At 44.0% G+C, this 26,768-nt stretch overlaps 1 protein-coding gene across 1 annotated transcript in view; it reads left to right on the top strand.

Moving 5' to 3' along the window:
- The first annotated feature begins 271 nt into the window (after positions 1–271).
- LOC129540619 (UDP-glucuronosyltransferase 1A1-like) overlaps positions 272–26,768 on the top strand; it is a 134,296-nt gene continuing 107,799 nt past the window's right edge. The window contains exon 1 of the mRNA XM_055401831.2: positions 272–1,180. Within this exon, the coding sequence (XP_055257806.2) occupies positions 329–1,180 (852 nt within the window). The 5' untranslated portion in view covers positions 272–328. The remainder of the gene's footprint in view (positions 1,181–26,768) is intronic.

Here is a 26,768-nt window from a genome sequence, read left to right as displayed (position 1 = left end):
TAAAGCCAGCCTCTGGGACCCTCCGAGTTGCCCCCCAGTGGGAGAGGAATGGACCTATTGTTGGGCATGCAGAGAAAAATAAAAATAAATCGGGAGGCTCAGGTGAATGCCGGTAAGGGGCCTGGTCGTTGCAAGTTAGCCATGTGCTTGAAAGTGGTTAAATATTAATTTAGATTCCTTCATGTAATAGGGCAGTTCAGGGCAAGAAGAGGTAGGCTGGGTCTGTGAAGGGCAGGGATTTGTTGAGGGAAAAAAAAAATTCTCGCAAAGCTTGGCAGTTTGGAGCCTGTAAATTATTCTTGTTGCTACCTGCCCATCCTCCTCCAGCATGGCTTGCCTTCTTCACAGAGTTTCCGCGGTGGTTTTCTTCTTTGCACTCTGGGGCTTCGCCCTAGGGGACAGGCTGCTGGTGGTCCCTCAGGATGGAAGCCACTGGCTCAGCATGAAGGACATCGTGGAGCGTCTCAGCGAGAAAGGGCATGAGATTGTGGTGGTGGTGCCTGAAGTCAACCTGCTCCTCCAAGAGTCCAAGCACTACACAAGGAAAATCCACCCAGTGCCCTATGCCCGGGAGGAGCTGGAAGCCCGTTACCGTTCCTTCGGGAAGCACCACTTTGCTCCACGCTGGTTGGTGACTGCCCCTGTGGCGGAGTACAGGACCAACATGATTGTCATCAATATGTACTTTCTCAACTGCCAGAGCCTCCTGAGGCACTCGGACACCCTGCGCTTCCTCCGGGAGAGCAAGTTCGACGCCCTGTTCACAGACCCGGCCTTACCTTGCGGGGTGATCCTGGCCGAGTACCTGAACCTGCCCTCCGTGTACCTCTTCAGGGGCTTCCCCTGTACCCTGGAGAACACGTTCACCAGGACTCCGAGCCCCTTGTCCTACGTCCCTAGGTACTACACTCAGTTTTCGGACCAGATGACCTTCCTCCAAAGGGTGGGCAACTTCCTGGTGAGCTACCTGGAGAACATTCTGCTCTACTTGCTGTATTCCAAATACGAAGACCTGGCGGGGGAACTCCTTGGGAGACAGGTGCACTTGCCAGCCTTGTATCGGAAGGCCTCCATTTGGCTATTAAGATATGACTTTGTGTTCGAGTATCCCAGACCAGTCATGCCCAACACGGTCCTCATCGGAGGGTCCAGCTGCAAGAAACAGGGCGTCCTGTCTCAGGTGAGTGGCTGGCTTTCTTTCGGGTGGCCCCGTGTCTTCCTGGGCAGACGTGATTCTGACGTGTTCTGTCTTCCCTCGAGCATTTGGCTCCGGGGAGGGCTGCCTGAGAAGGAGAGGACAGGCTGAGGTTTTGAATGGGTGGTACATGGCAACAGCAGGAGATATCTTGGGCGAGGTCATCTGGGGGCACTCACAGAATCCTCGAATGAGCCTGAGAAGTGTCCAGTCCAAATCCTCTGCTTGTCTGTTGAGGAAACAGGTGAAGCTGTACCAAGAGGACACAGAGCTAAGAGGGTTGTTTGTTGCTGTTGTTATTTAGTTGGTAAGTCATGTCTGACTCTGCATGGTCTGTAACCTGCCAGATTCCTCTGTCCATGCTGGCCCAGGTCAGAACACCTTCTCCCTGTGGCTGAGTCCCTTTGCTGTCCACCTGAAACTACCACAACATTGTTAATCGGCTATACTGCAATTTAAAATAAAAAAGTAAAAAAAAAAAGTACATTCTCCCATCTCTGTGCACTGCCTTTTCCCTGGACCCTAAACCAGGAGTCAACACAGGACAGCTACTGGACAGAATCTGCCCAGAGCTAAGAATGGTTTTACATTTTTTTTCTGAAGGGATGTTATAAATCACAACAAAGAGTGTGTGACAGCAGTGTGTGGGGTGTGCTGAGCCTGCATATTTACTATCTGACTCTTTACAGAAAAGGTGTGTTGACCTCTGACCTAAGGCAAGTGTCCCTAGGTGCCCTCTTGACGTGTGCAGAAGAGAGTCTAGAGCTACTTTGGAAAATAAAAACTTGTGAGTTTCGTTAAATTGTTTGCTTTTGCTTTAATATTTACAACTTTGAAAGTCTCCCGATCACTTGTTCACACTGGAATTCTCTTTTAAAATGAATTTTTTTTTCTTCAGAAAGAAACCCTGAAATAAATCCCAAAGGCCCTCACCACCCTTCTTGAACATCTGCTGATTACTTTAACATGCTGGACAGTTGGCAGCAGCTATGGGAACAGGTCCAAGGGCTGATGAGCTTAACTAGACTGGTTTCAGGAAGCAGAGAGCATGAAATTCTGGTTTCTGGGAAATTTTAATTAAGACATTAATAAGCAAAAATGTACTAAGAAACATTTGGCATAAGAAGGGAAGAAAATAACGTTTTTCTTACCTTGATACCTATCATTTTATTTTTGCAAAAAAAAAAGAATTGTATTTAGTCATATTGAAAAACCAGACTGTAGTGGGTATACTTTCTGAGCTCCATGAATCTTTACCTGATGCTTGACTTACATTTATGTGTGAATTGCAATCCCATTTCATAATAGAGAACATTCTGTACTACAATACATAATTATCAACTTACATTTGTAAATTACTGGAGGTTCAGTTCAGCTCAGTTCAGTCGCTCAGTCATGTCCAACTCTTTGTGACCCCATGGATTGCAGCACTCCAGGTCTCCCTCTCCACTGCCAGTTCCCGGAGTTTACTCAACTCATATCCATTGAGTGGGTGATGCCATCCAACCATCGCATTCTCTGTCATCCCTTTCTCCTCTTGCCTTCAGTCTTTCCTAGCATCAGGGTCTTTTCCCATGAGTCAGTTATCGAATCAGGTGGCCAGAGTATTGGATTTTCAGCTTCAGCATCAGTGAAGCCGATTCATTCACCTTCCACGGATGATCCATTCATTCACCTTCCACGGATGATCCATTCATTCATTCACCTTACAATGAATATTCAGGACTGATCTCCTTCAGGATGGACTGGTTGGATCTCCTTGCAGTCCAAGGGGCTCTCAAGAGTCTTCTCCAACACCACAGTTCAAAAGCATCAATTCTTCGACACTCAGCTTTCTTTATAGTCCAACTATCACATCCATACATGACTACTGGAAAAACCATAGCTTTGACTAGGTGGACTTTTGTTGGCAAAGTAATGTCTCTGCTTTTTAATAAACTGTCTAGGTTGGTCATAACTTTTCTTCTAAGGAGCAAGCGTCTTTTAATTTCATGGCTGCAGTCACCATCTGCAGTGATTTTGGAGCCCCCCAAAATAAAGCCTGTCACTGTTTCCCCATCTATTTGCCATGAAGTGATGGGACCGGGTACCATGATCTTAGTTTTCTGACTGCTGAACTTCAAGCCAACTTTTTAACTCTCTTCTTTCACTTTCATCAAGAGGCTCTTTAGTTCTTTGTTTTCTGCCATAAGGGTAGTGTCATCTGCATATCTGAGGTTATTGATATTTCTCTCAGCAGTCTTGATTCCAGCTTGTGCTTCTTCCAGCCAAGCGTTCCTCATGATGTACTCTGCATATAAGTTAAATAAGCAGGGTGACAATATACAGCCTTGACATACTCCTTTCCCTATTTGGAACCAGTCTGTTGTTCCATGTTCAGTTCTAACTGTTGCTTCCTGACCTGCATTCAGGCTTCTCAAGAGGCAGGTCAGGTGGTCTTGTATTTCCATCTCTTTCAGAATTTTCCACAGTTTGTTATGATCCACACAGTCTAAGGCTTTGGCATAGTCAACAAAGCAGAATTAGATGTTTTTCTGGAACTCTCTTGCCTTTTGGTGATCCAACGGATGTTGGCAATTTAATCTCTGGTTCTTCTGCCTTTTCTAAATCCAGCTTGAACATCTGGAAGTTTACCATTCACGTACTGTTGAAGCCTGGCTTCGAGAATTTTGAGCATGACTTTACTAGCATGTGAGATGAGTGCAATTGTACAGTAGTTTAAGCATTCTTTGGCATTGCCTTTTTTGGGATTGGAATGAAAACTGACCTTTTCCAGTCCTGTGGCCACTGCTGAGTTTTCCAAATTTGCTGGCATACTGAATGCAACACTTTCACAGCATCATCTTTTAGGATTTGAAATAGTTCAACTGGAAATCATCACCTCCACTAGTTTTGTTTTTAGCGATGCTTCCTAAGGCCCAGTTGACTTCACATTCCAGGATGTCTGGCTCTAGGTTAGTGATCACATCATCATGATTATCTGGATTGTGAAAATCTTTTTTGTATAGTTCTTCTATGTATTCCTGCCACCTCTTCTTAATATCTTCAGCTTCTGTTAGATCCATACCATTTCTGTCCTTTATTGTGCCCAGAAATCAAAATGGAGTTTCTTTTGACAAATCATCAAACCATTTCAACACCATGGGAAAAGGTGCACTTCAGAGTGATGTTTTGGAAGTCTGTAGCACTGGTGGCCACACAACCTTGTGAATGTACTAAATTGCACATAACTGCTTTCTTTAAATGGTTAGTTTTGTTAGGTGACTTCATCTAAATAAATTATTTTAAAAAGAAGGTACGTATGGATCAGAAAGAATAAAGACCTGATTTATAGCTAAAAAGAAATTTAAAAACACTAGGATTTTCCTGGTGGTCCTGTGGTTAAGAATCTGCCTTGCAATGAAGGGGATGTGGGTTCGATCCCCGGTTGGGGAAGGTTCCACATGCTGTGGGACAACTAAGCCCGTGTGCCTCAACTGTGGAGCCCACTCTTTCTAGAGCCGTGCTCTGCAGCAGGAGAGGCCACTGCGACGAGAAGCTCACGCACAGCAACTAGCGAGCAGCCCCCACTCTTCTCAACAAAGAAAGCCTGCTCACAGAATTGAAGACCTAGTACAGCCAGAAGTAATAGATAAATAAAAAATATATATATAAAAAAAACCTCCAAACACTCCTTAGCAGGTGAGTAATGTGATCAGGCAATACAAAAACACCATACAAATGGCCAACAAAAGTTTGAAAACACACTTGACTTCAGAAATAATGCAAGAATTCAAATGAATAAATAACTACATTATGCTTGCTTATCAAATCATCAAGCACGTTTTATAGGTAACTGTTGGCCTAGCTGAAAATAAATACTCCTGTATTGCTTTCAAAAATGGGCCAAGTCTTTTGCAAACCAGAGCTGGCTGATCATTCCTTGCATAGAGCTACAATTCATGATCTAGGAAAGGGCTCAGGGTAACTGGGGGTCCCCAGCCTCGCCAAATGGGAGAGCAGGGCATTCCCCTCCCCATTTGCCCACTTTGGTGTGACTCTGACCACAGCCCCTAGGGCCTCCTCTGCCCAAGGAGGGACTCAGCCACCTCCGAGGGCTTCCCCTTTGTTTCTGCCAAGATGCTTCAGGGAAGCCCGAGGTCATCTGGCAGGTGGTTCCCATGGGGAAGCCCTTAGAGCCTGGGCCAGGGGGCAGCCCCACGTGTTCTGAAGCCATGTGTCCTGTCCCTGCCCGGAGCCTTGGCTCCACCCTCGTGCACCTTGACACCTGGCCCCTGGGCAGTTCTGCTGTTGGAACATTTCCTTGGGAGCCTTCCCCTCTGCCCATGGGGGCTCTGATTCCGACTACCTTCTGGAACACTCTCTGTTGTTCTTTCATGCTTCTTAGCTGAGACCAGTCTATCCCATGGCTAACGTCTTTTCCTTTTGAGGGGCTCAGGTCAAATGTCTCCATATTAGAGAAGACTTTAGCCTTGCTGCTGCTACTGCTGCTAAGTCGCTTTAGTTGTGTCCAACTCTGTGCGACCCCATAGACGGCAGCCGACCAGGCTCCGCCGTCCCTGGGATTCTCCAGGCAAGAACATTGGAGTGGGTTGCCATTTCCTTCTCCAATGTGTGAAAGTGAAAAGTGAAAGTGAAGTCACTCAGTCGTGTCTGACTAGTAGCGACCCCACGGACTGCAGCCCACCAGGCTCCTCTGTCCATGCGATTTTCTAGGCAAGAGTACTGGAGTGGCTTGCCATTGCCTTCTCCGGACTTTAGCCTTATATTTCATTATTAGAAGGGCCATGGGAGGGACTTCCCTTGGTGGCCCAGTGGGTAAGACTACACTCCCAGTGTGATCCAAGGGTCATGGGTTCAATCCCTGGCTGGGGAACTAGATCCCACATGTGTGCCGAAACTAAGATCCCAAGCAACCAAAATAAATAAAAGCCACTGACGTGTTTTCTTAGAACAAAGGAATGCGGAAATCAATCCTAGTGTCTTCCACTTGCGATTCAGAGAGCTGCTCAGAGCTTGGAAAAGTGAAAGTTGCTCAGTCACGTCTGACTCTTTGCTACCTTATGGACTATACAGTCCATGGAATTCTCCACGCCAGAATACTGGAGTGGGTAGCCTTTCCCTTCTCCAGGAAAGGACAGGAAAGAAGCTTGGAAAGGACAGGTTTCTATTTGTATTCAGTTGTACAGATCATGGAGGCAAGTCCTGGCCAGACCTCAGGCTCTGGACCCAGCATGTCTTCCCTGCCCACCTTGCTCGTCACGGGGGAAGGAGGGAAGGAGCACTTAGCCCTGGCCCATCATGAGGGAGGGGAGGGTCCAGTCTGCCCTCCCTTGCTGCTCCAAGCATTCCGCCCTAGTCCCCATGACCTCAGCAGGGCAAGAGCTGTAAGGTTCGGATTTGAACCGGCTGTGTGGTAGAGGCAAGTGGCTTACCTCTGGGCGTTCATTTCTCCACCTGTGAAATGGGAACAGTCAGGTAGCCGTGAGGTTGGGTGGGTGAGACTCAATTCATGGGATAATCTTGAACACAGTCAGGGCAACTCAAACGTGAGAGAGTGACTTCCTTCTCAGGGAAGGGGGTCCCTGAGACAGGAGGTCATCCAACTCGTAAACACAGAAATGGATGCCTTGAAGAGAGCTGAGGGAGCTGCCCGAAGCCGCAGGCTGCAGCCAGGGGCAGAGGCGGGATGAGAACTGACGTCTTGGCTTCTCCCACCCTGAGGTCCAGCCCTCTTTTTTTCTAATTAGGCAAGACTTGGAAAGGCTCAGCCTCATGGAGGAAAGAAAAGAAACAAAGCGCAAATCAGTGGATCTGGCCAGCTTTCTCCTGGTCTTGTGGCCATGAACTTTGGCTTTCCCAGTTGAAATGGGCCTGACCAAGCCTGCCTCACTCCCTCACAGGGTTACTTGTGGGTCGGTTGAATGGGCAGTACGTTACAGCACTTTGCAGATCATTGAGGGAAACTATGGCCCCCATCCCTGCCTTCCCAGGGCCTTAACTCAATGCAGGCTGAAACTTTCACTCCAACAGGGATTGAACCTGTGCCTCCCTAGCAGTGGAAGTGCCAAGTCTTCATCACTGGACTGCCAGGGAAGTCCCTCTTGCCACATTTCCTCCCCAGAAAACTAGATTCCAATTTCTCTTGGACTAGCTTTTCTGCTCCCAAATTTTCTCCTCTTGTGTTCTGGAGTCATTTAGACAGTGGTTCTCAAACAGGGGTGATTTTGTCCCCCAGGGAGCAATGTCTGGAGACATTCTGTAGTGTCATAATTGGGGGATAACATAGGCTTCCCTAATGGCTCAGTGGGTAAAGAATCCACCTACGATGCAGGAGACACAGGAGATGAGGGTTCAATCCCTGCGTTGGGAAGATGCCCTGGAGAAGGAAATGGCAACCCACTCCAGTATTCTTACCTGGAGAATCCCATGGACAGAGAAGCCTGGCAGGCTACAGTCCATGGGGTAGCAAAGAGTTGGACATAACTGAGCAACTAAACCATCGCCATTGTCATCTGCTAGGAAGAGGTCAGGGATGCTGTTAAAAATCCTACAAAGCACAAGAAGTATACCCATCCACCCTCTCCCAACAACGAATCATCTGACCCCAGAACAGTAAAAGTGTTGAAGCTGAGAGACACTGATCTGAAAAAATTTCAAGTGAGCATCAGTGACTTCCTCCCACAGGACCCCCAGCTAGGTGGTAAGGGGGTGGCAAAGGTGCTCTGCTCACCCTCTGAACTCATCTTGTCTCCTGACAGGGGTCTCTACGAGTAATACTCACTCAGGCTTGCAGGTTGAACTGAGGATTGACTTTTAGGCAAGTCAAGGGAACAAAACCCCAAAATGCCAAGTCATTCTTAACAGGCGATTTTAAAAATCTAAGACTTGAGCCAATGTCTACAGTGCCTTCAGCAGGTTGATTCTCTTTCAAAATTCCGTGTTTATCTTTATGACTAGTTATCTCAGAGATTAACAGACAGGCAGTAATTTTGACATCGCTGTTTATGTTAATAAGTAATTTCTAAGGATTGACTAAGTACTAGAATGAGTCAGGGTTAAAAAAGAAAGCATGCAGTGGGAGTGTATAAATCTAAGAAACTTGCTTGGCTTGTGATTTAGATAATTCTAGGAGAGAGATAGAATGGGTTTAAAAAAGAAATGTTTCTGAGTTATAATTCATAAGTCATACAGTGTGAAAGTTGCTCTGTCGTGTCCAACTCTTTGCAACCACATGGACTATACAGTCCATGGAATTCTCCAGGCCAGAATACTGGGGTGGGTAGCTTTTTCCTCCTCTAGGGGATCTTTCCAACCCAGGGATCGAATCCAAGTCTCCCGTATTACAGGCGGATTCTTTACCAGCTGAGCCACCAGGAAAGCCCTAAGCCGTACAAGTCCTCATTAAAATTTACAGTTTGATGGATTTGGAGTACATTCATAGATTTGTGCAACCATCAGCCCAACTAATCTTAGAATATTTTCAATCACCCTCAGAATAAAGTCTTTTTTTTTTTAATGTGAACCATTGTTAACGTCTTTATAGAATTTGTTACGATGTCATTTCTGTTTTATGTTTGGGATTTTTGGCTGCAAGATATATGGGATCTTAGCTACTCGACCAGGAATTGAACCAGCTCCCCTCTGCATCGGAAGGTGAAATCTTAACTAGTGGGTCTCCAAGAAGTCCTCAGAATACTCTTTAGTATCAACAGCCATTCCTCAGTCTCCCCTCTCCCCAGCCCCTGGCAATCCCCCTTTTCTGTCTCTATGGATTTGTTTATTCTGATCATTTAATACACATGGAATATGTCATATGAATATGTGGTTGATTTTTTTTTCACACAGCACATCTTCCAGGTCCATCCATGTTGTAGAATTATTTTTATTGTGGAATAATATTTTGTTGTAGGGCTTCTCTGTTGGGTCAGATGGTAAAGAATCTGTCTGCAATGCCGGAGACTTGGGTTCGATCCTGATATACTATACTGTATGTGTGTACTTGTTAGACTTCTGCCTTATTTTACTTTTTGGCTCTTGTGAATAATGCTGCTGTGAACATCTGACCACAAGTTTTGTGTGGACATATGCTTTAACTTCTCTTGGGTATATACCTAGGAGTAGAATTGTTGGTTGTATGGTAACTGTATGTTTCACCTTTGTTGTTCATTGTTCAGTCTCTAACTAGTGTTTGACTCTGCAACTACATGGACTGTAGCCCCCAGGCTCCTCTGTCTGTGGGATTCTCCATATAAGAATCCTGGAGTGGGTTGCCATTCCCTTCTCCAGAGAATCTTCCCCACCCAGGTCTCTTGCATTGGCAGGTGGATTCTTTCCCACTGAGGCACCAGGGAAGCGTGTTTCATCTTTCTGTGCTTAGTCACTCAGTCTCATCCGACTCTTTGCAGCCTCGTGGACTGTAGCCCTCCAAGCCCCTCTGTCCATGGGGATTCTCTAGGCAACAATGCTGGAGTGGGCTGCCATGCCCTTCTCCAAGGGATCTTCCCGACCCAGGGGTCGAACCCAGGTCTCCTGCATTGCAGGAAGATTATTTTACTGTCTGAGCCACCAGGGAAGCCCAAGAATACTGGCATGGGTAGCCAATCCCTTCTGGTGAAATACACATATAGTAAAAATGTCCCTTTTAAAGGGTGCAGTTCAGCGGCACTTAGTCCATCCTCAGTGTTGGACACCCTCACCACTATCTAGTTGCAGAATGTTTTCATCACCCCAAAGGGAAACCCTTTCCTCATTAAGCAGTCACTCTCCACACCCCCCTCCCCACAGTCTTTGGCAATCCCTAATAACTTTACAAAAAAGATCTTCGCGACCAAGATAGTCACGATAATGTGATCACTCACCTAGAGCCAGACATCTTGGAATGTGAAGTCAAGTGGGCCTTAGAAAGCATCACTATGAACAAAGCTAGTGGAGGTGATGGAATTCCAGTTGAGTTATTTCAAATCCTGAAAGATGATGCTGTGAAAGTGCTGCACTCAATATGCCAGCAAATTTGGAAAACTCAGCAGTGGCCACAGGCCTGGAAAAGGTCAGTCTTCATTCCAATCCCAAAGAAAGGCAATGCCAAAGAATGCTCAAACTACCACACAATTGCACTCATCTCACACCCTAGTAAAGTCATGCTCAATATTCTCCAAGCCAGGCTTTAGCAATACGTGAACCGTGAACTTCCAGATGTTCAAGCAGGTTTTAGAAAAGGCAGAGGCACTAGAGATCAAATTGCCAACATTCACTGGATCATGGAGAAAACAAGAGAGTTCCAGAAAAACATCTATTTCTGCTTCACTGACTATGCCAAAGCCTTTGACTGTGTGGATCACAATAAACTGTAAAATTCTGAAAGAGATAGGAATACCAGACCACCTGACCTGCCTCTTGAGAAATCTATATGCAGGTCAGGAAGCAACAGTTAGAACTGGACGTGGAACAGCAGACTGGTTCCAAATAGGAAAAGGAGTACGTCAAGGTTGTATATTGTCACCCGGCTTATTTAACTTATACGCAGAGGACATCATGAGGAACGCTGGGCTGGAAGAAGCACAAGCTGGAATCAAGATTGCCGGAAGAAATATCAATGACCTCAGATATGCAGATGACACCACCCTTATGGCAGAAAGTGAAGAGGAACTCAAAAGCCTCTTGATGAAAGTGAAAGAGGAGAGTGAAAAAGTTGGCTTGAAGCTCAACATTCAGAAAACGAAGATCATGGCATCTGGACCCATCATTTCATGGGAAATAGATGGGGAAACAGTGGAAACAGTGTCAGACTTGATTTTTTTGGGGCTCCAATCACTGCAGATGCTGACTGCAGCCATGAAATTAAAAGACGCTTACTCCTTGGAAAGAAAGTTATGACCAACCTAGACAGCATATTAAAAAGCAGAGATATTACTTTGCCAACCAAGGTCCGTCTAGTCAAGACTATGGTTTTTCCAGTGGTCATGTATGGATGTGAGAGTTGGACTGTGATGAAAGTTGATCGCCGAAGAATTGATGCTTTTGAACTGTGATGTTGGAGAAGACTCTTGAGAGTCCCTTGTACTGCCAGGAGATCCAACCAGTCCATTCTAAAGGAGATCAATCCTGGGTGTTCCTTGGAAGGACTGATGCTAAAGCTGAAACTCCAATACTTTGACCACTTCATGCAATGAGTTGACTCACTGGAAAAGACTCTGATGCTGGGAGGGATTGGGGGCGGGAGGAGAAGGGGACAACAGAGAATGAGATGGCTGTATGGCATCACCAACTCAATGGACATGAGTTTGAGTGAACTCCGGGAGTTGGTGATGGACAGGGAGGCCTGGTGTGCTGTGATTCATGGGGTCGCAAAAAGTCGGACACAAATTGAGCAACTGAACTGAACTGAATCCACTTTCTGTCTCTATGGATTTTCCTGTTCTGAATATTTCATAGAAATGGAATTATGGAATAGGTGGGTTTTTGTGTCTGACTTCTTTACCTAGCTTAATGTTCCAAGGTTCATCCACATGAAATCAGTACTTCTTTTTATGACTGAATTGGGTTCCACTGTATGTGTGGACCACATTTTGCTTATCCATTCATCAGTTGGTAGTTGTTTGGGTATCCACTTTTTGCTATTGTGAACAGTGTTGTTATGAACATTTGTGTTCCAGTCTGAACACGCTAGTTCAATTCTTTTGTGTATACACCCAGGAGTGTTGGATTATACAGTAATTCTATGTTTAACTTACTGAGAAACTGCCAAACTGTTTCCCACAGTGGCAGCACCATTTTATTTACCTCTAGCAACGTATGACTGTTCTGGGGATCTACTTACTGTATAGCATGGTTAACTAGAGAGTTGATGACCCTGTATTACATACTTGAAAATTTCTGGGAATTCTTTGGTGGTCCAATGGTTAAAACTCTGCACTTCTACTGCAGGAGGCCTGGGTTCAATCGGTGGTCAGGGAACTAAGATCCTGAAAGCTGTGCAGTGTGGCCAAAAAGAAAAGTTTCTAAGAGAGTAGATATTAAATGTTCTCACCACCAAAAGAAGTGGTAATTATGTGATGTGATGAAGGTGTCAGCTAACCCTACTGGGGTCATCATGTTGTAATACAGACATCATGTATTAAATCATCATGTTGTATACCTTAAACTTACACATAAGTAGCTGAGATTTATTTGTTGAGTGCTTACTGCATGCCAAGAACAATTCAGTGCACTTTTCATGGATATTCCTTGCTGCCTAGATCCTCCTGCTAGAAGTATTTTTCATTCACCACTTTCTGTAAGATCTCTCCCTGGTGGTTCACATAGGTTTATTTCCCTCCTTATACCTACACTGTGTGAGTAAGCCCGTTCATTTAGCCCTATTCCTATTGATGAGCATTTAAGTCATCCCTTTTCCTTTTCAACATTAAAATATGGAGTCTAGTAATTTAATTGATTTATTTATTTGACTGCGCTGGGTCCTTATTGCAGAGCACAGGCTCTTCATCGCAGCAGCTTCTCTCGTTGCTGAGCACAGGCTCTAGAGCACTCGGGCTGCAGTAGTTGCAGCCCAGAGATTCCACAGTTGCAGCTCCGGGCTCTAGAGCAAGGCTCACTAGTTATGGTACACGGCTTAGTCGTCCCGCGGCATGTGGGGTCTTCCTGGACCAGGGACTGAATCCGTGTCTCCTGCATTGACAGACGGATCCTTTACCACTGAGCCACCAGGGAAGCCCTAAAATGTGTTTTAAAGTTTCCCAAATCTGGGTCTCCCCCATAGTCTTGCCTTCTCTACTTCCCACAAATGTAATACGCAAGTTACTCCAAGATTCAGTCCACTACCTCGGCTGGGAGATCTCGCCTCCTAGGACAGACCCGTGGACAGGGCAGAACCCATGTCGCAGCACAGACCACCTGCCCATTCTCACTGGGCACCACCTCCCCAGGACAGTGACCCTGTCTTGGGCATCTTTGTACACTTAGTCAGTGCCTGGCACGGGGAAGGCAGTGAATACACTCTTGAGGCTGTCTGAGCACCAGACTATGTACTGTTCCCACGTTATCTCAAGTTTCCAGTCCTTTGCGTAAGTTGGATCCTCTGCCTGTAATTTGTCCTTCTCCAAGCAAGTCTTTTCATCTGTGTATCCTTAACAGCTGATTCGTTCATGTTTTAGTAGGCCACTTCTTGTTGCATGTACACGGTTTATGTTTATTTCCCCCCAAAGGCAAAGATTAGATCTTGTGTTCCTCCACAGGCTTATTTGTGGTATGAAGTGAACGTTGAGGTGTCTGTGACAAATAACGTACATTTTTAAATTTCTGAAAACTAGAAAATAGAACACACAGAACAGTACATCAAATATATACGCACATTAGTAGAAAAATATAAAAAGAGTATCCTGTAAGTTTCACTGCAGTCAAGAAATAGTGAAAGGAAGGCAAGGGAAAGAATCTGCCTGCCATGCAGAAGACTCGGGTTTGACCCCTGGGTAGGGAAGAATCCCTGGAGGAGGAAATGCAACCTCCTCGTCGTATTCCTGCTGGAGAATCCCATGGAAAGAGGAACCCGGTGGGCTACAGTCCATGAGGTTGCAAGAGTCAGACATGGCTTAGCAAGTAAACCACCAGCATCAAGAAATAGCGCCCTGCCAGTGTAGAGACACCTACCCTGGGTACCGGCTCCCCCATCATAGCTGTTGTATCCTTGTTCTGACCTCTGTGATGGTTATTTCTTTGCCTTTATTTATGGTTTTGTCATCCAGCTGTGCATCACTAAGTAGTATAGATGAGTTTTACTTGCTAGAGTACTCTATATACATAGAAACACACTGGATTTTGTCTTGCCTCTTTTGTTCAACTTTATGTATGAGAGATTCATGTCATGTGTTCTTTCAAGTTCTAGTCTGTTCATTTTAAGTACTGTAGAGTGGTCCATTGTATGAATATACCACAATTCTATTCTGATCTATTCTGCCATTGATGGACGTTGGGTTGTATCCAGCTTTTGACTATTGTGGACAGTGGTACAATGGACTTTCTCGAGCTCTGAAATCACTTTGGACAGTAACACAGGTTGTGTCTCAGAGCAGCTTGCAGAGCCTCTCCTGAAGTCCAGAGGAGTTTGCTGGGGTGAGTCACTTCCTAATGACTGTCTACAGTGGACACAATGAAGATGTTTTCCACTTGTTATAGATCTATTATCATACAGATTTCTCTGTGCCTTAATCTGAGTTTCTTTTAAGAAAAGATGAGTGAGCATTAAATAGGAATGTCCCCAGTTCAGTTCAGTTCAGGTCAGTCGCTCAGTCCTGTCTGGTTCTTTCGGACCCCATGGACTGCAGCACGCCAGGCCTCCCTGTCCATCACCAACTCCCGGAGTTTACTTAAACTCATGTCCATGGAGTCAGTGATGCCATCCAACCATCTCATCGTCTGTCATCCCCTTCTCCTCCTGCCTTCATTCTTTCCCAGCATCAGAATCTTTTCCAGTGAGTCAGCTCTTTGCATCAGGTGGCCAAAGTATTGGAGTTTCAGCTTCAACATCAGTCCTTCCAATGAATATTTACAACTGATTTCCTTTAGGAAGGATTGGTTGGATCTCCTTGCAGTCCAAGGGACTCTCAAGAGTCTTCTCCAACACCACAGTTCAAAAGCATCAATTCTTTGGTGCTCAGCTTTCTTTATAGTCCAACTCTCACATTCATACATGACTGCTGGAAAAACCATAGATTTCACTAGACAGACTTTTGTTGGCAAAGTAATGTCTAGGTTGGTCATAACTTTCCTTCCAATAAGTAAGCATCTTTTAATTTCTGGCTGAAGTCACCATCTGCAGTGATTTTGGAGCCCAGAAAAATAAAGTCAGCCACTGCTTCCACTGTTTCCCCATCTATTTGCCATGAAGTGATGGGACCAGAAACCATGATCTTAGTTTTCTGAATGTTGAGCTTTAGTAGAATTTTTCACTCTCTTTCACTTTCATCAAGAAGCTCTTTAGTTCTTCTTCACTTTCTGCCGTAAGAGTGGTGTCATCTGCATATCTGAGGTTATTGTTATTTGTCCCGGCAATCTTGATTCCAGCTTGTGCTTCATCCAGCCCTGTGTTTCTCATGACGTACTCTGTATATAAGTTAAATAAGTAGGGTGACGATATACAGCCTTGACGTACTTCTTTTCCTATTTGGAACCAGTCTGTGTTCCATTTCCAGTTCTAACTGTTGCTTCTTGATCTGCATACAGACGTCTCAAGAGGCAGGTCAGGTGGTCTGGGATTCCCACCTCTTTCAGAATTTTCCACAGTTCACTGTGATCCACACAGTCAAAGGCTTTGGCATAGTCAATAAAGCAGAAGTAGATGTTTTTCTGGAACTCTCTTGCTCTTTGATAAGCCAGAGGATGTTGGCAATTTGATCTCTGGTTCCTCTGCCTTTTCTAAATCCAGTTTGAACATCTGGAAGTTCACAGTTCATGTATTGCTGAAGCCTGGCGTGGAGAATTTTGAGCATTACTTTACTAGTGTGTGAGATGAGTGCAATTGTGCAGTAGTTTGAGCATTCTCTGACATTGCCTTTCTTAGGGATTGGAATGAAAACTGACCTTTTCCAGTCCTGTGGCCACCAATGAGTTTTCCAAATATGAATGTCCCCCAGGAAAGGATAATCTGTCAACTTTTAAGGTAATCATTTGGGAGCTTATAAGCATTTGGTTTTTAAAGTCTCTGACTTTCATTCTCCTTTCAGTTCAGTTCAGTTCAGTCGCTCAGTCGTGTCCGACTCTCCACGACCCCATGAATCACAGCACGCCAGGCCTCCCTGTCCATCACCAACTCCTGGAGTTCACTCAAACTCATGTCCATCGAGTCGGTGATGCCATCCAGCCACCTCATTTTCTGTTGTCACTCTCTCCTCCCACCCCCAATCCTTCCCAGCATCAGAATCTATTCCAGTGAGTCAACTCATCACATGAGGTGGCCAAAGTATTGGAGTTTCAGCTTCAGCATCAGTCCTTCCAATGAACACCCAGGACTGATCTCCTTTAGAATGGACTGGTTGGATCTCCTTGCAGTCCAAGGGACTCTCAAGAATCTTCTCCAACACCACAGTTCAAAAGCATCAATTCTTCGGCGATCAGCTTTCTTCACAGTCCAACTCTCACATCCATACATGACCACTGGGAAAACCATAGCCTTGACTAGATGGACCTTTGTTGGCAAAGTAATGTCTCTGCTTTTTAATATACTATCTAGGTTGGTCATAACTTTCCTTCCAAGGAGTAAGCGTCTTTTAATTTCATGGCTGCAATCAGCATCCGCAGTGATTTTGGAGCCCAGAAAAATAAAGTCTGACAGTGTTTCCATTGTTTCCCCATCTATTTCCCATGAAGTGATGGGTCCAGATGCCATGATCTTCGTTTTCTGAATGTTGAGCTTCAAGCCAACCTTTTCACTCTCCTCTTTCACTTTCATCAAGAGACTTTTGAGTTCCTCTTCACTTTCTGCCATAAGGGTGGTGTCATCTGCATGCTGCTGCTGCTGCTAAGTCACTTCAGTCGTGTCCGACTCTGTGTGACCCCATAGACGGAAGCCCACCAGGCTGCCCTGTCCCTGGGATTCTCCAGGCAAGAACACTGGAGTGTGTTGCCATTTCCTTCTCCAATGTGTGAAAGTGAAAAGTGAAGTCACTCAGTCGTGTCCGACCCTTAGCGACCCCACGGACTGCAGCCTACCAGGCTCCTCCATCCATGGGATTTTCTAGGCAAGAGTACTGGAGTGGCTTGCCATTGCCTTCTCCGGTCATCTGCATATCTGAGGTTATTGATATTTCTCCCGGCAATCTTGATTCCAGCTTGTGCTTCTTCCAGCCCAGCATTCCTCATGATGTACTCTGCATATAAGTTAAATAAGGAGGGTGACAATATACAACCTTGACATACTCCTTTTCCTATTTGGAACCAGTCTGTTGTTCCATGTCCAGTTCTAACTGTTGCTTCCTGACCTGCATACAGGTTTCTCAAGAGGCAGGTCAGGTGGTCTGGTATTCCCATCTTTCAGAATTTTCCAGTTTATTGTGATCCACACAGTCAAAGGCTTTCGCATAGTCAATAAAGCAGAAGTAGATGTTTTTCTGGAACTCTCTTGCTCTTTGATAAGCCAGAGGATGTTGGCAATTTGATCTCTGGTTCCTCTGCCTTTTCTAAATCCAGTTTGAACATCTGGAATTTCACAGTTCATGTATTGCTGAAGCCTGGCTTGAAGAATTTTGAGCATTACTTTACTAGCGTGTGAGATGAGTGCAATTGTGCAGTAATTTGAGCATTCTCTGGCATTGCCTTTCTTAGGGATTGGAATGAAGACTGACCTTTTCTAGTCCTGTGGCCACTGCTGAGTTTTCCAAATTTGCTGGCATATTGAATGCAACACTTTCACAGCATCATCTTTCAAGATTTGAAATAGCTCAACTGGAATTCCATCACCTTCACTAGCTTTGTTCGTAGTGATGCTTTCTAAGGCCCACTTGACTTCACATTCCAAGATGTCTGGCTCTAGGTCAGTGATCATGTTATCGTGATTATCTTGGTCGTGAAGATCTTTTTTGTACAGTTCTTCTGTGTATTCTTGCCACCTCTTCTTAATATCTTCTGCTTCTGTTAGATCCATACCATTTCTGTCCTTTATCGAGCCCATCTTTGCATGAAATGTTCCCTTGAAATCTCTAATTTTCTTGAAGAGATCTCTTGTTTTTCCTATTCTGTTGTTTTCCTCTATTTCTTTGCATTGATCGTTGAGGAAGGCTTTCTTATCTCTCCTTGCTATTCTTTGGAACTCTGCATTCAGATGCTTATATTTTTCCTTTTCTCCTTTGCTTTTCACTTCTCTTCTTTTCACAGCTATTTGTAAGGCTTCCTCAGACAGCCATTTTGCTTTTTTGCATTTCTTTTCCATGGGGATGGTCTTGGTCCCTGTCTCCTGTACAATGTCACGAACCTCCGTCCAGAGTTCATCAGGCACTCTATCTATCAGATCTAGTCCCTTAAATCTATTTCTCACTTCCACTGTATAATCATAAGGGATTTGATTCAGGTCATATCTGAATGGTCTAGTGGTTTTCCCTACTTTCTTCAATTTAAGTCTGAATTTGGCAATAAGGAGTTCATGATCTGAGCCACAGTCAGCTCCTGGTCTTGTTTTTGCTAACTGTATACAGCTTCTCCATCTTTGACTGCAAAGAATACAATCAATCTGATTTCGGTGTTGACCATCTGGTGGTGTCCATGTGTAGAGTCTTCTCTTGTGGTGTTGGAAGAGGGTGTTTGCTATTCTCCTTTAGGGATTGTTTTTCCCCCTACTGTGATGCTCATAGATAGTTTTAAATTTAAACTTAAAATAAAAAATATTCACAAGCATCTGAAAGAAATACTATTAGCTATGGGGTCTTTTTCTGTTAATGTTTTCCATGGTAAATTTTGATCTTCATCAGCTCAGGAAAGTTAAACACTTTTGCAATTGCATTATATCTTTTCAATTTTTTTTTTAAAAATTAATGCTACTGAGGCATTATTTACATGCAATAATGTAGCTTAGGGTAGAGTAGTTTGAGTGCTCAATCTTTGCAACCTTTTGGACTGTAACCCACCAGGCTCCTCTGCCCATGGAATTTTCCAGGCAAGAATACTTGAGTGGTTTGGCACTTCCTCCTCCAGGGATTGAACCTGTGTCTCTTGCGTCTCCTGAATTGGCAGGCAGATTCTTTACCACTGTGCACTTGGGAAGCCCTTGCTGTGGTAAAATGTACCATTTTACTTGTACATTTCTGAGCTATAATAATTGTGTATACCCATGTAGCTATCACCACAGTCAAGACATGGGACACTTTCATCATGAGAGAGTCAATTCCTAGGTAGGTCGATAAGAAGTCCATGGTCTCTGAGTTGGATAAAGGGGCCTGGAGCCCTTGAGAAGGAGAAAGGAGATTCTCAAGGAGAAAAAGACAAATGTTTTCCTCTACATTGCTTTGTCTTAGTGAATATAACAATGTATCTGGCTTGAGGACGTGTTTCTCCTTAACAAGAACCTTCTGACTAATCCTGTCATCTTGAAATGTATATTATGGGAGTGGGTCTGGTGAGATCTTTCTATTGTTAGTTCTAATCTTGTTAATTTAAGTTGTATGTTGTGGCAGCAGGCTTGAAAAAAGTATATAAGGCCTTGATAAGCCTAGCACTCTCTGTCCCCTTCTGATATCTATGTCAGAAGGTTTCTCTGTTCCATTTTATACTTTAATAAAACTCTGCTACACAAAAGCTCTTGAGTGATCAGGTCCCTGGCCCTGAAGCTAAATCTTCTTCTTTGGAGCTCACGAATCCAACATTGTTCATTGAAAGCTATCAGTCACTGCAGTAATTGGCCTTGTCTTCTGCCCCAGTCAACTGACACCTTCCCTAGGCCTTAGGCAACCACTGATTCTATATCTGTCACTGAGATTAGAGTTTCATCTGAATGGAATTATGCAAACATGAATGGAAAAAAGCTGCTTTGAAAATTTGAGTATGTGTGTTTTTGTGAGTAAATTGTTTTGTACTTCTTGGGTAAATACTTAGGAGTAGGATTGATGGGTCGTATGGTAGGTGTATGTATAACTTTATGAGAAACAGCCAGGCTATGTTGTAAAGCAGTTGTAAAACATAAAACGATTTTATATTCCTGCCCCTCCACTCTTGGTGAGACTTGCTATTGTCAGTTTTTTATATTTTAACCACTCTTGTGGGAATGTGGAATTTCATCCCGGTTTTAATTTGTATTTCCCTCTTTCTTTCCTTTCCTCCCTCCCTCCCACCCTCTCTATTCCTTCCTGCCTGCCCTCCCTCCTTCATTCCTGCCTTCCTATTTTGGCCATGCTGCAAGGCTTGTGGGGTCTTATTTCCCCAACCAGGGTTTGAATCCGGGCCACAGCTGTGAAGGCTACAAATCCTAACAACTAGGCTGCCAGAGAACTCCTAATTTGCATTTCCTTATGACCGATAACACCTTTTCATGTGCTTTTTGATCACATGCATATCTTTCTTTCACACAACTGTCCCTTCACAGCTGTGAATCTGTGCTCATCATCTGTGCTCTTCTGCTCATTTTTATTGGGGTTTTGTCTTCTTATTTTTGAGTCACAAGTGTTCTTAATATGTTCTGTGTACAAGTCCTTCATCAGATACATATCTTGCTGATGCTTTTTCCTGGTGTCTGGTCTACACTTTCATATTTTTATTTTTTTAATTTTTATTGGATGCTAATTATTTTACAATATTATATTGGTTGGTTTTGCCATACATTGACATGAATCCGCCCCGGGTGTACATAAGTTCCCCCTCCTGAACCCCCCTCCCACATCCCTCCTCCCCTTATCCTCCCTCTGGGTCATCCCTGCATACCAGCCCCGGGCATCCTGTAACATGCATCGACCCTGAACTGGTGATTCATTTCACATATGATAATATACATGTTTCAATGCCATTCTCCCAAACCATCCCACCCTCACCCTCTCCCACAGAGTCCCAAAGACTGTTCTATACATCTGTGTCTCTTTTGCTGACTCGTATACAGGGTTATCATTTGCATCTTTCTATATTCCATATATATGCGCTAGTATATTGTATTGGTGTTTTTCTTTCTGGCTTACTTCACTCTGTATAATAGGCTCTAGTTTCATCCACCTCATTAGAACTGGTTCAAATGCATTTTTTTAATGGCTGAGTAATACTCCATTGTGTATATGTACCAAAGCTTTCTTATCCATTCATCTGCAGATGGACATCTAGGTTGCTTCCATGCCCTGGCTATTATAAACAGTGCTGCAATGAACATTGGCGTACATGTGTCTCTTTCAATTCTGGTTTCCTCGGTGTGTATGCCCAGGAGTGCGATTGCTGGATCATATGGCAGTTCTATTTCCAGTTTTTTGAGGAATCTCCACACTGTTCTCCATAGTGGCTGTACTAGTTTGCATTCCCACCAACAGTGTAAGAGAGTTCCCTTTTCTCCACACCCTCTCCAGCATTTATTGCATGTAGACTTTTGGATAGCAGCCATTCTGACTGGTGTGAAATGGTATCTCATTGTGGTTTTGATTTGCATTTCTCTGATTATGAGGGATGTTGAGCATTTTTTCATGTGTTTGTTAACCATCTTTATGTCTTCTTTGGGGAAATGTCTGTTTAGTTCTTTGGCCCATTTTTTGATTGGGTCATTTATTTTTCTGGAATTGAGCTGCAGGAGCTGCTTGTATATTTTGGAGATTAATCCTTTATCAGTTGCTTCATTTGCTATTATTTTCTCCCATTCTGAAGGCTGTCTTTTCACCTTGCTTATAGTTTCCTTTGCTGTGCAGAAGCTTTTTATTTTAATTAAGTCCCATTTGTTTATTTTTGCTTTTATTTCCAATATTCTGGGAGGTGGGTCTTGGAGGATCCTGCTGTGATTTATGTCAGAGAGCGTTTTGCCTACATTCTCCTCTAGGAGTTTTATAGTTTCTGGTCTTACATTTAGCTCTCTAATCATTTTGAGTTTATTTTGGTGTATGGTGTTAGGAAGTGTTCTAGTTTCATTCTTTTACAAGTGGCTGACCAGTTTTCCCAGCACCATTTGTTAAAGAGACTGTCTTTTCTCCATTTTATATTCTTGCCTCCTTTGTCAAAGATAAGGTATCCATAGGTGGGTGGGTTTATCTCTGGGCTTTCTATTTTGTTCCATTGATCTATATTTCTGTCTTTATGCCAGTACCATACTGTCTTGACACTTTCATATTTTTAAAAAGGTATCTTTCAAAGAGCAGAAATTTTATGTTTTGATAAAGTCTGATGAATCGAGTTTTTAATAGTCTGTAATTTTGTGTCCTAAGAAATCTTTGCCTACCCTGAGGTGTGAAGATTTGGTCTTATGTTTCCTTCAGAAAGTTTAATACAATAGTTTTAATCTTTATGTTTAGGTTTACAAGATTGGAAGTGGGGGAACACCATCTCTCAGGGGACATGCTTGAGAAATGTCCTTTTTTATTTCTGGGCTTTTTTGGGGTGACCTCACACACACCCCTGGCTTCAATCTCCACCATGTACTGAGGGGTCCAAGTCCATCTGTGCAGCCCAGATGCTCCTCTGCTCCAGACCCGTGAAGCCAACTACCTTGGACATATCCTTCTGGTGTTTCATAGGCACCAGGAAGATAGGCTCCTCCCTCCCCACAGCCCTGCTCCTCCCAAGCCCTGCCTCCATATCTGTGAAGGGACCAGCATCCTCTAGGGCTCCCGCTTTCCCCAGGGGCTCTGAGTTCAAGGAGTGCCAACAGAGATCAGATGGTGCTAGTGTCCAGACAAAAGGCCACTGAGTGAATTTGGAATGGGAGTGGTGGTGGCAGCACTCAGTCGTGTCTGACTCTTGTGACCCCACGGACTGTAGTCCACCAGGCTTCTCTGTCCATGAGATTTCCCAGGTGAGATTACTGGAATGGAGAGCCATTTCCTACTGCAGGGAATCATCCCAACCCAGGGATCAAAGCTGCATTTTCTGCATTGGCAGTTGGATTCCTTACCACTGTACCACCTAGAATGGGAGAGAGAGCCCTTAAATGTGACAAGATGTGCCTGCCCCACCCTATACTCACAGTCATTTTAATGGCTTTGGGGGACTAGTTCAGGGGCTAAACATTATGCCTATAACTAAGAACCCCTTTCTAGTGCCCTGTCCATGCACAGCTCCCAAATCCAGACCGTCCTTTTCTGGTCGATACAGGACGCCCTCAGCAGCCCTGCCTCTGCCTTCTCTGGGCCCATCCTTTATGCACTGCCATAGGAACCTGGAATGTTAGGTCCATGAATCAAGGTAAATTGGAAGCAGTCAAACATGAGATGGCAAGGGTGAACACTGACATTTAGGAATCACCGGAATGGGTGAATTTAACTCGGATGACCTTTATATCTACTACTGTGGGCAAGAATCCCTTAGAGGAAATGGAGTAGCCATCATAGTCAACAAAAGAGTCCGAAATGCAGTACTTGGATGTGATCTCAAAAACGACAGAATGATCTCTGTTCATTTCCAAGGCAAACTATTCAAATCACAGTAATCCAAGCCTATGCCCTGTCCAGTAATGCTGAAGAAGCTGAAGTTGAATGGTTCTATGAAGACCTTCTAGAACTAACACCCTAAAAAGATGTCCTTTTCATTATAGGGGACTGGTATGAAAAAGTTTCTTTTCCATGGGGATGGTCTTGGTCCCTGTCTCCTGTACAATGTCACGAACCTCCGTCCAGAGTTCATCAGGCACTCTATCAATCAGATCTAGTCCCTTAAATCTATTTCTCACTTCCACTGTATAATCATAAGGGATTTGATTCAGGTCATATCTGAATGGTCTAGTGGTTTTCCCCACTTTCTTCAATTTAAGTCTGAATTTGGCAATAAGGAGTTCATGATCTGAGCCACAGTCAGCTCCTGGTCTTGTTTTCGCTAACTGTATACAGCTTCTCCATCTTTGGTTGCAAAGAATATAATCAATCTGATTTCGGTGTTGACCATCTGGTGATGTCCATGTGTAGAGTCTTCTCTTGTGTTGTTGGAAGAGGGTGTTTGCTATGACCAGTGCATTCTCTTGACAAAACTCTATTAGCCTTTGCCCTGCTTCATTCTGTGCTCCAAGGCCAAATTTGCCCGTTACTCCAGGTGTTTCTTGACTTCCTACTTTTGCATTCCAGTCCCCTATAATGAAAAGGACATCTTTTTTGGGTGTTAGTTCTAAAAGGTCTTGTAGGTCTTCATAGAACCGATTAACTTTGGCTTCTTCAGCATTACTGGTCGGGGCATAGGCCTGGATTACTGTAATATTGAATGGTTTGCCTTGGAAACGAACAGAAATCATTCTGTCATTTTTAAGGTTGCATCCAAGTACTGCATTTCGGACTCTTTTGTTGACCATGATGGCTACTCCATTTCTTCTAAGGGATTCCTGCCCACAGTAGTAGATATAATGGTCATCCAAGTTAAATTCACCCATTCCAGTCCATTTTAATTCACTGATTCCTAGTATATAGCTTGCTCCTTGGAAGGAAAGTTATGACCAACCTTGATAGTATATCAAAAAGCAGAGACATTACTTTGCCAACTAAGGTCCGTCTAGTCAAGGCAATGGTTTTTCCCGTGGTCATGTATGGATGTGCGAGTTGGACTGTGAAGAAGGCTGATCGCCGAAGAATCGATGCTTTTGAACTGTGGTGTTGGAGAAGACTCTTGAGAGTCCCTTATACTGCAAGGAGATCCAACCAGTCCATTCTAAAGGAGATCAATCCTGGGTGTTCATTGGAGGGACTGATGCTAAAGCTGAAGCTGCAATACTTTGGCCACCTCATGCGACGAGTTGACTCACTGGAAAAGACTCTGATGCTGGGAAAGGTTGGGGGCGGGAGGAGAAGGGGACGACGGAGAATGAGATGGCTGGATGGCATCACCGACTCTGTGGACATGAGTTTGAGTGTACTCCGGGAGTTGGTGTTGGACAGGGAGGCCTGGCGTGCTGTGATTCATGGGGTCACGGAGAGTCGGACACGACTGAGCAACTGAACTGAACTGAACTGATGAAAAAGTAGGAAGTCGAGAAATACCTGAAGTAACAGGCAAGTTTGGCCTTGGAGTGCAGAATGAAGCAGGGCAAAATTTAACAGAATTCTGCCAAGGGAACACACTGGTCATAGCAAACACCTTCTTCCAACAACAGAAGAGAAGACTCTACACATGGACATCACCAAATGGTCAATACTGAAATCATATTGATTATATTCTTTGCAGTCAAAGATGGAGAAGTTCTATACATTCAGAAAAAACAAGACCGGGAGCTGGCTATGGCACAGACCACGAACTCCTTATTGCCAAATTCAGACTTAAATTGAAGAAAGTAGGGAAAACCACTAGACCATTCAGGTATGACCCACACCAAATCCCTTACGGTTATACAGTGGAAGTGACAAACAGATTCAAGGGATTAGATCTGATAGAGTGCCTGAAGAACTATGGACGGAGGTTTGTGACATTGTACAGGAGGCAGAGATCAAGACCATTCCCAAAAAAATAAATGCAGAAAAGCAAAATGGTTGTCTGAGGAGGCCTTACAAATAGCTGAGAAAAGAAGAGAAGTGAAAAGCAAAGGAAAGATATACGCATGTGAATGCAGAGTTCCAAAGAATAGCAAGGAGAGATAAGAAAGCCTTCTTCAGTGATGAATGCAAAGAAATAGGGGAAAACAACAGAATGGGAAAGACTAGAGATCTCTTCAAGAAAATTAGAGGTATTGAGGGAACATTTCATGCAAAGATGGGCACAGTAAAAGACAGAAATGGTATGGACCTAACAGAAGCAGAAAATATTAACAAGAGGTGGCAAGAATACACAGAAGAACTATACAAAAAAGATCTTCACAACCCAGATAATCACGATGGTGTGATCACCAACCTGGAGCCAGACATCTTGGAATGTGAAGTCAAGTGGGACTTAGGAAGCATCACTACAAACAAAGCTAGTGAAGGTGATGGGATTCCAGTTGAGCTATTTCAAATCCTAAAAGTTGATGCTGTGAAAGCGCTGCACTTAATATGCCAGCAAACTTGGAAAACTCAGCAGTGGCCACAGGACTGGAAAAGGTCAGTTTTCATTCCAATCTCAAAGAAAGGCAATGCCAAAGGATGCTCAAACTACCACACAATTGCACTCATCTCACACGCTAGTAAAGTAAAACTCAAAATTCCCCAAGTCAGGCTTCAGCAATATGTGAACTGTGAACTTCCACATGTTCAAGCTGGTTTTAGAAAAGGCAGAGGAACCAGAGATCAAATTGCCAACATCCGCTGGATCATGGAAAACGCAACAGAGTTCCAGAAAAACATCTACTTCTGCTTTGTTGACTACACCAAAGCCTTTAACTCTGTGGACCACAACAAATTGTAAGAAATTCTGAAAGAGATGGGAATACCAGACCACCTGACCTGCCTCTTGAGAAATTTGTATGTAAGTCAGGAAGCAACAGTTAGAACTGGACATGGAACAATGGACTGGTTCCAAACAGGAAAAGGAGTATGTCAAGGCTGTATATTGTCACCCTGTTTATTTAACTTACATGCAGAGTACATCATGAGAAACGCAGGGCTGGATGAAGCACAAGCTGGAATCAAGATTGCCAGGAGAAATATCAGTAACCTCAAATATGCAGATGATACCACCCTTATGGCAAAAAGTGAAGAAGAACTAAAGAGCCTCTTGATGAAAGTGAAATAGGAGAGTGAAAAAGTTGGCTTAAAACTCAACATTCAGAAAACTAAGTTCATGGCATTCTAGTCCCATCACTTCATGGCAAATAGTTGGGGAAACAGTGGAAATAGTGTCAGACTTTATTTTCTTGGGTTCCAAAATCACTGCAAATGGTAACTGCAGCCATGAAATTAAAAGATACTTGCTCCTTGGAAGAAAAGTTATGACCAACATAGATAGCATAGTAAAAAGGAGAGACATTACTTTGCAAAAAAAGTCCATCTAATCAAAGCTATGGTTTTTTGAGTAGTCATGTATGGATGTG

Source organism: Moschus berezovskii, chromosome 4, assembly GCF_049115385.1.
Source record: "Moschus berezovskii isolate FMDL1 chromosome 4, NW_MosBer_1.0, whole genome shotgun sequence".
In the NCBI taxonomy this organism is placed as follows: Eukaryota; Metazoa; Chordata; class Mammalia; order Artiodactyla; family Moschidae; genus Moschus; species Moschus berezovskii.
The sequence above is the reverse complement of the archived record's forward strand: the minus strand, read 5'-3'. Positions and strand labels throughout refer to the sequence as shown.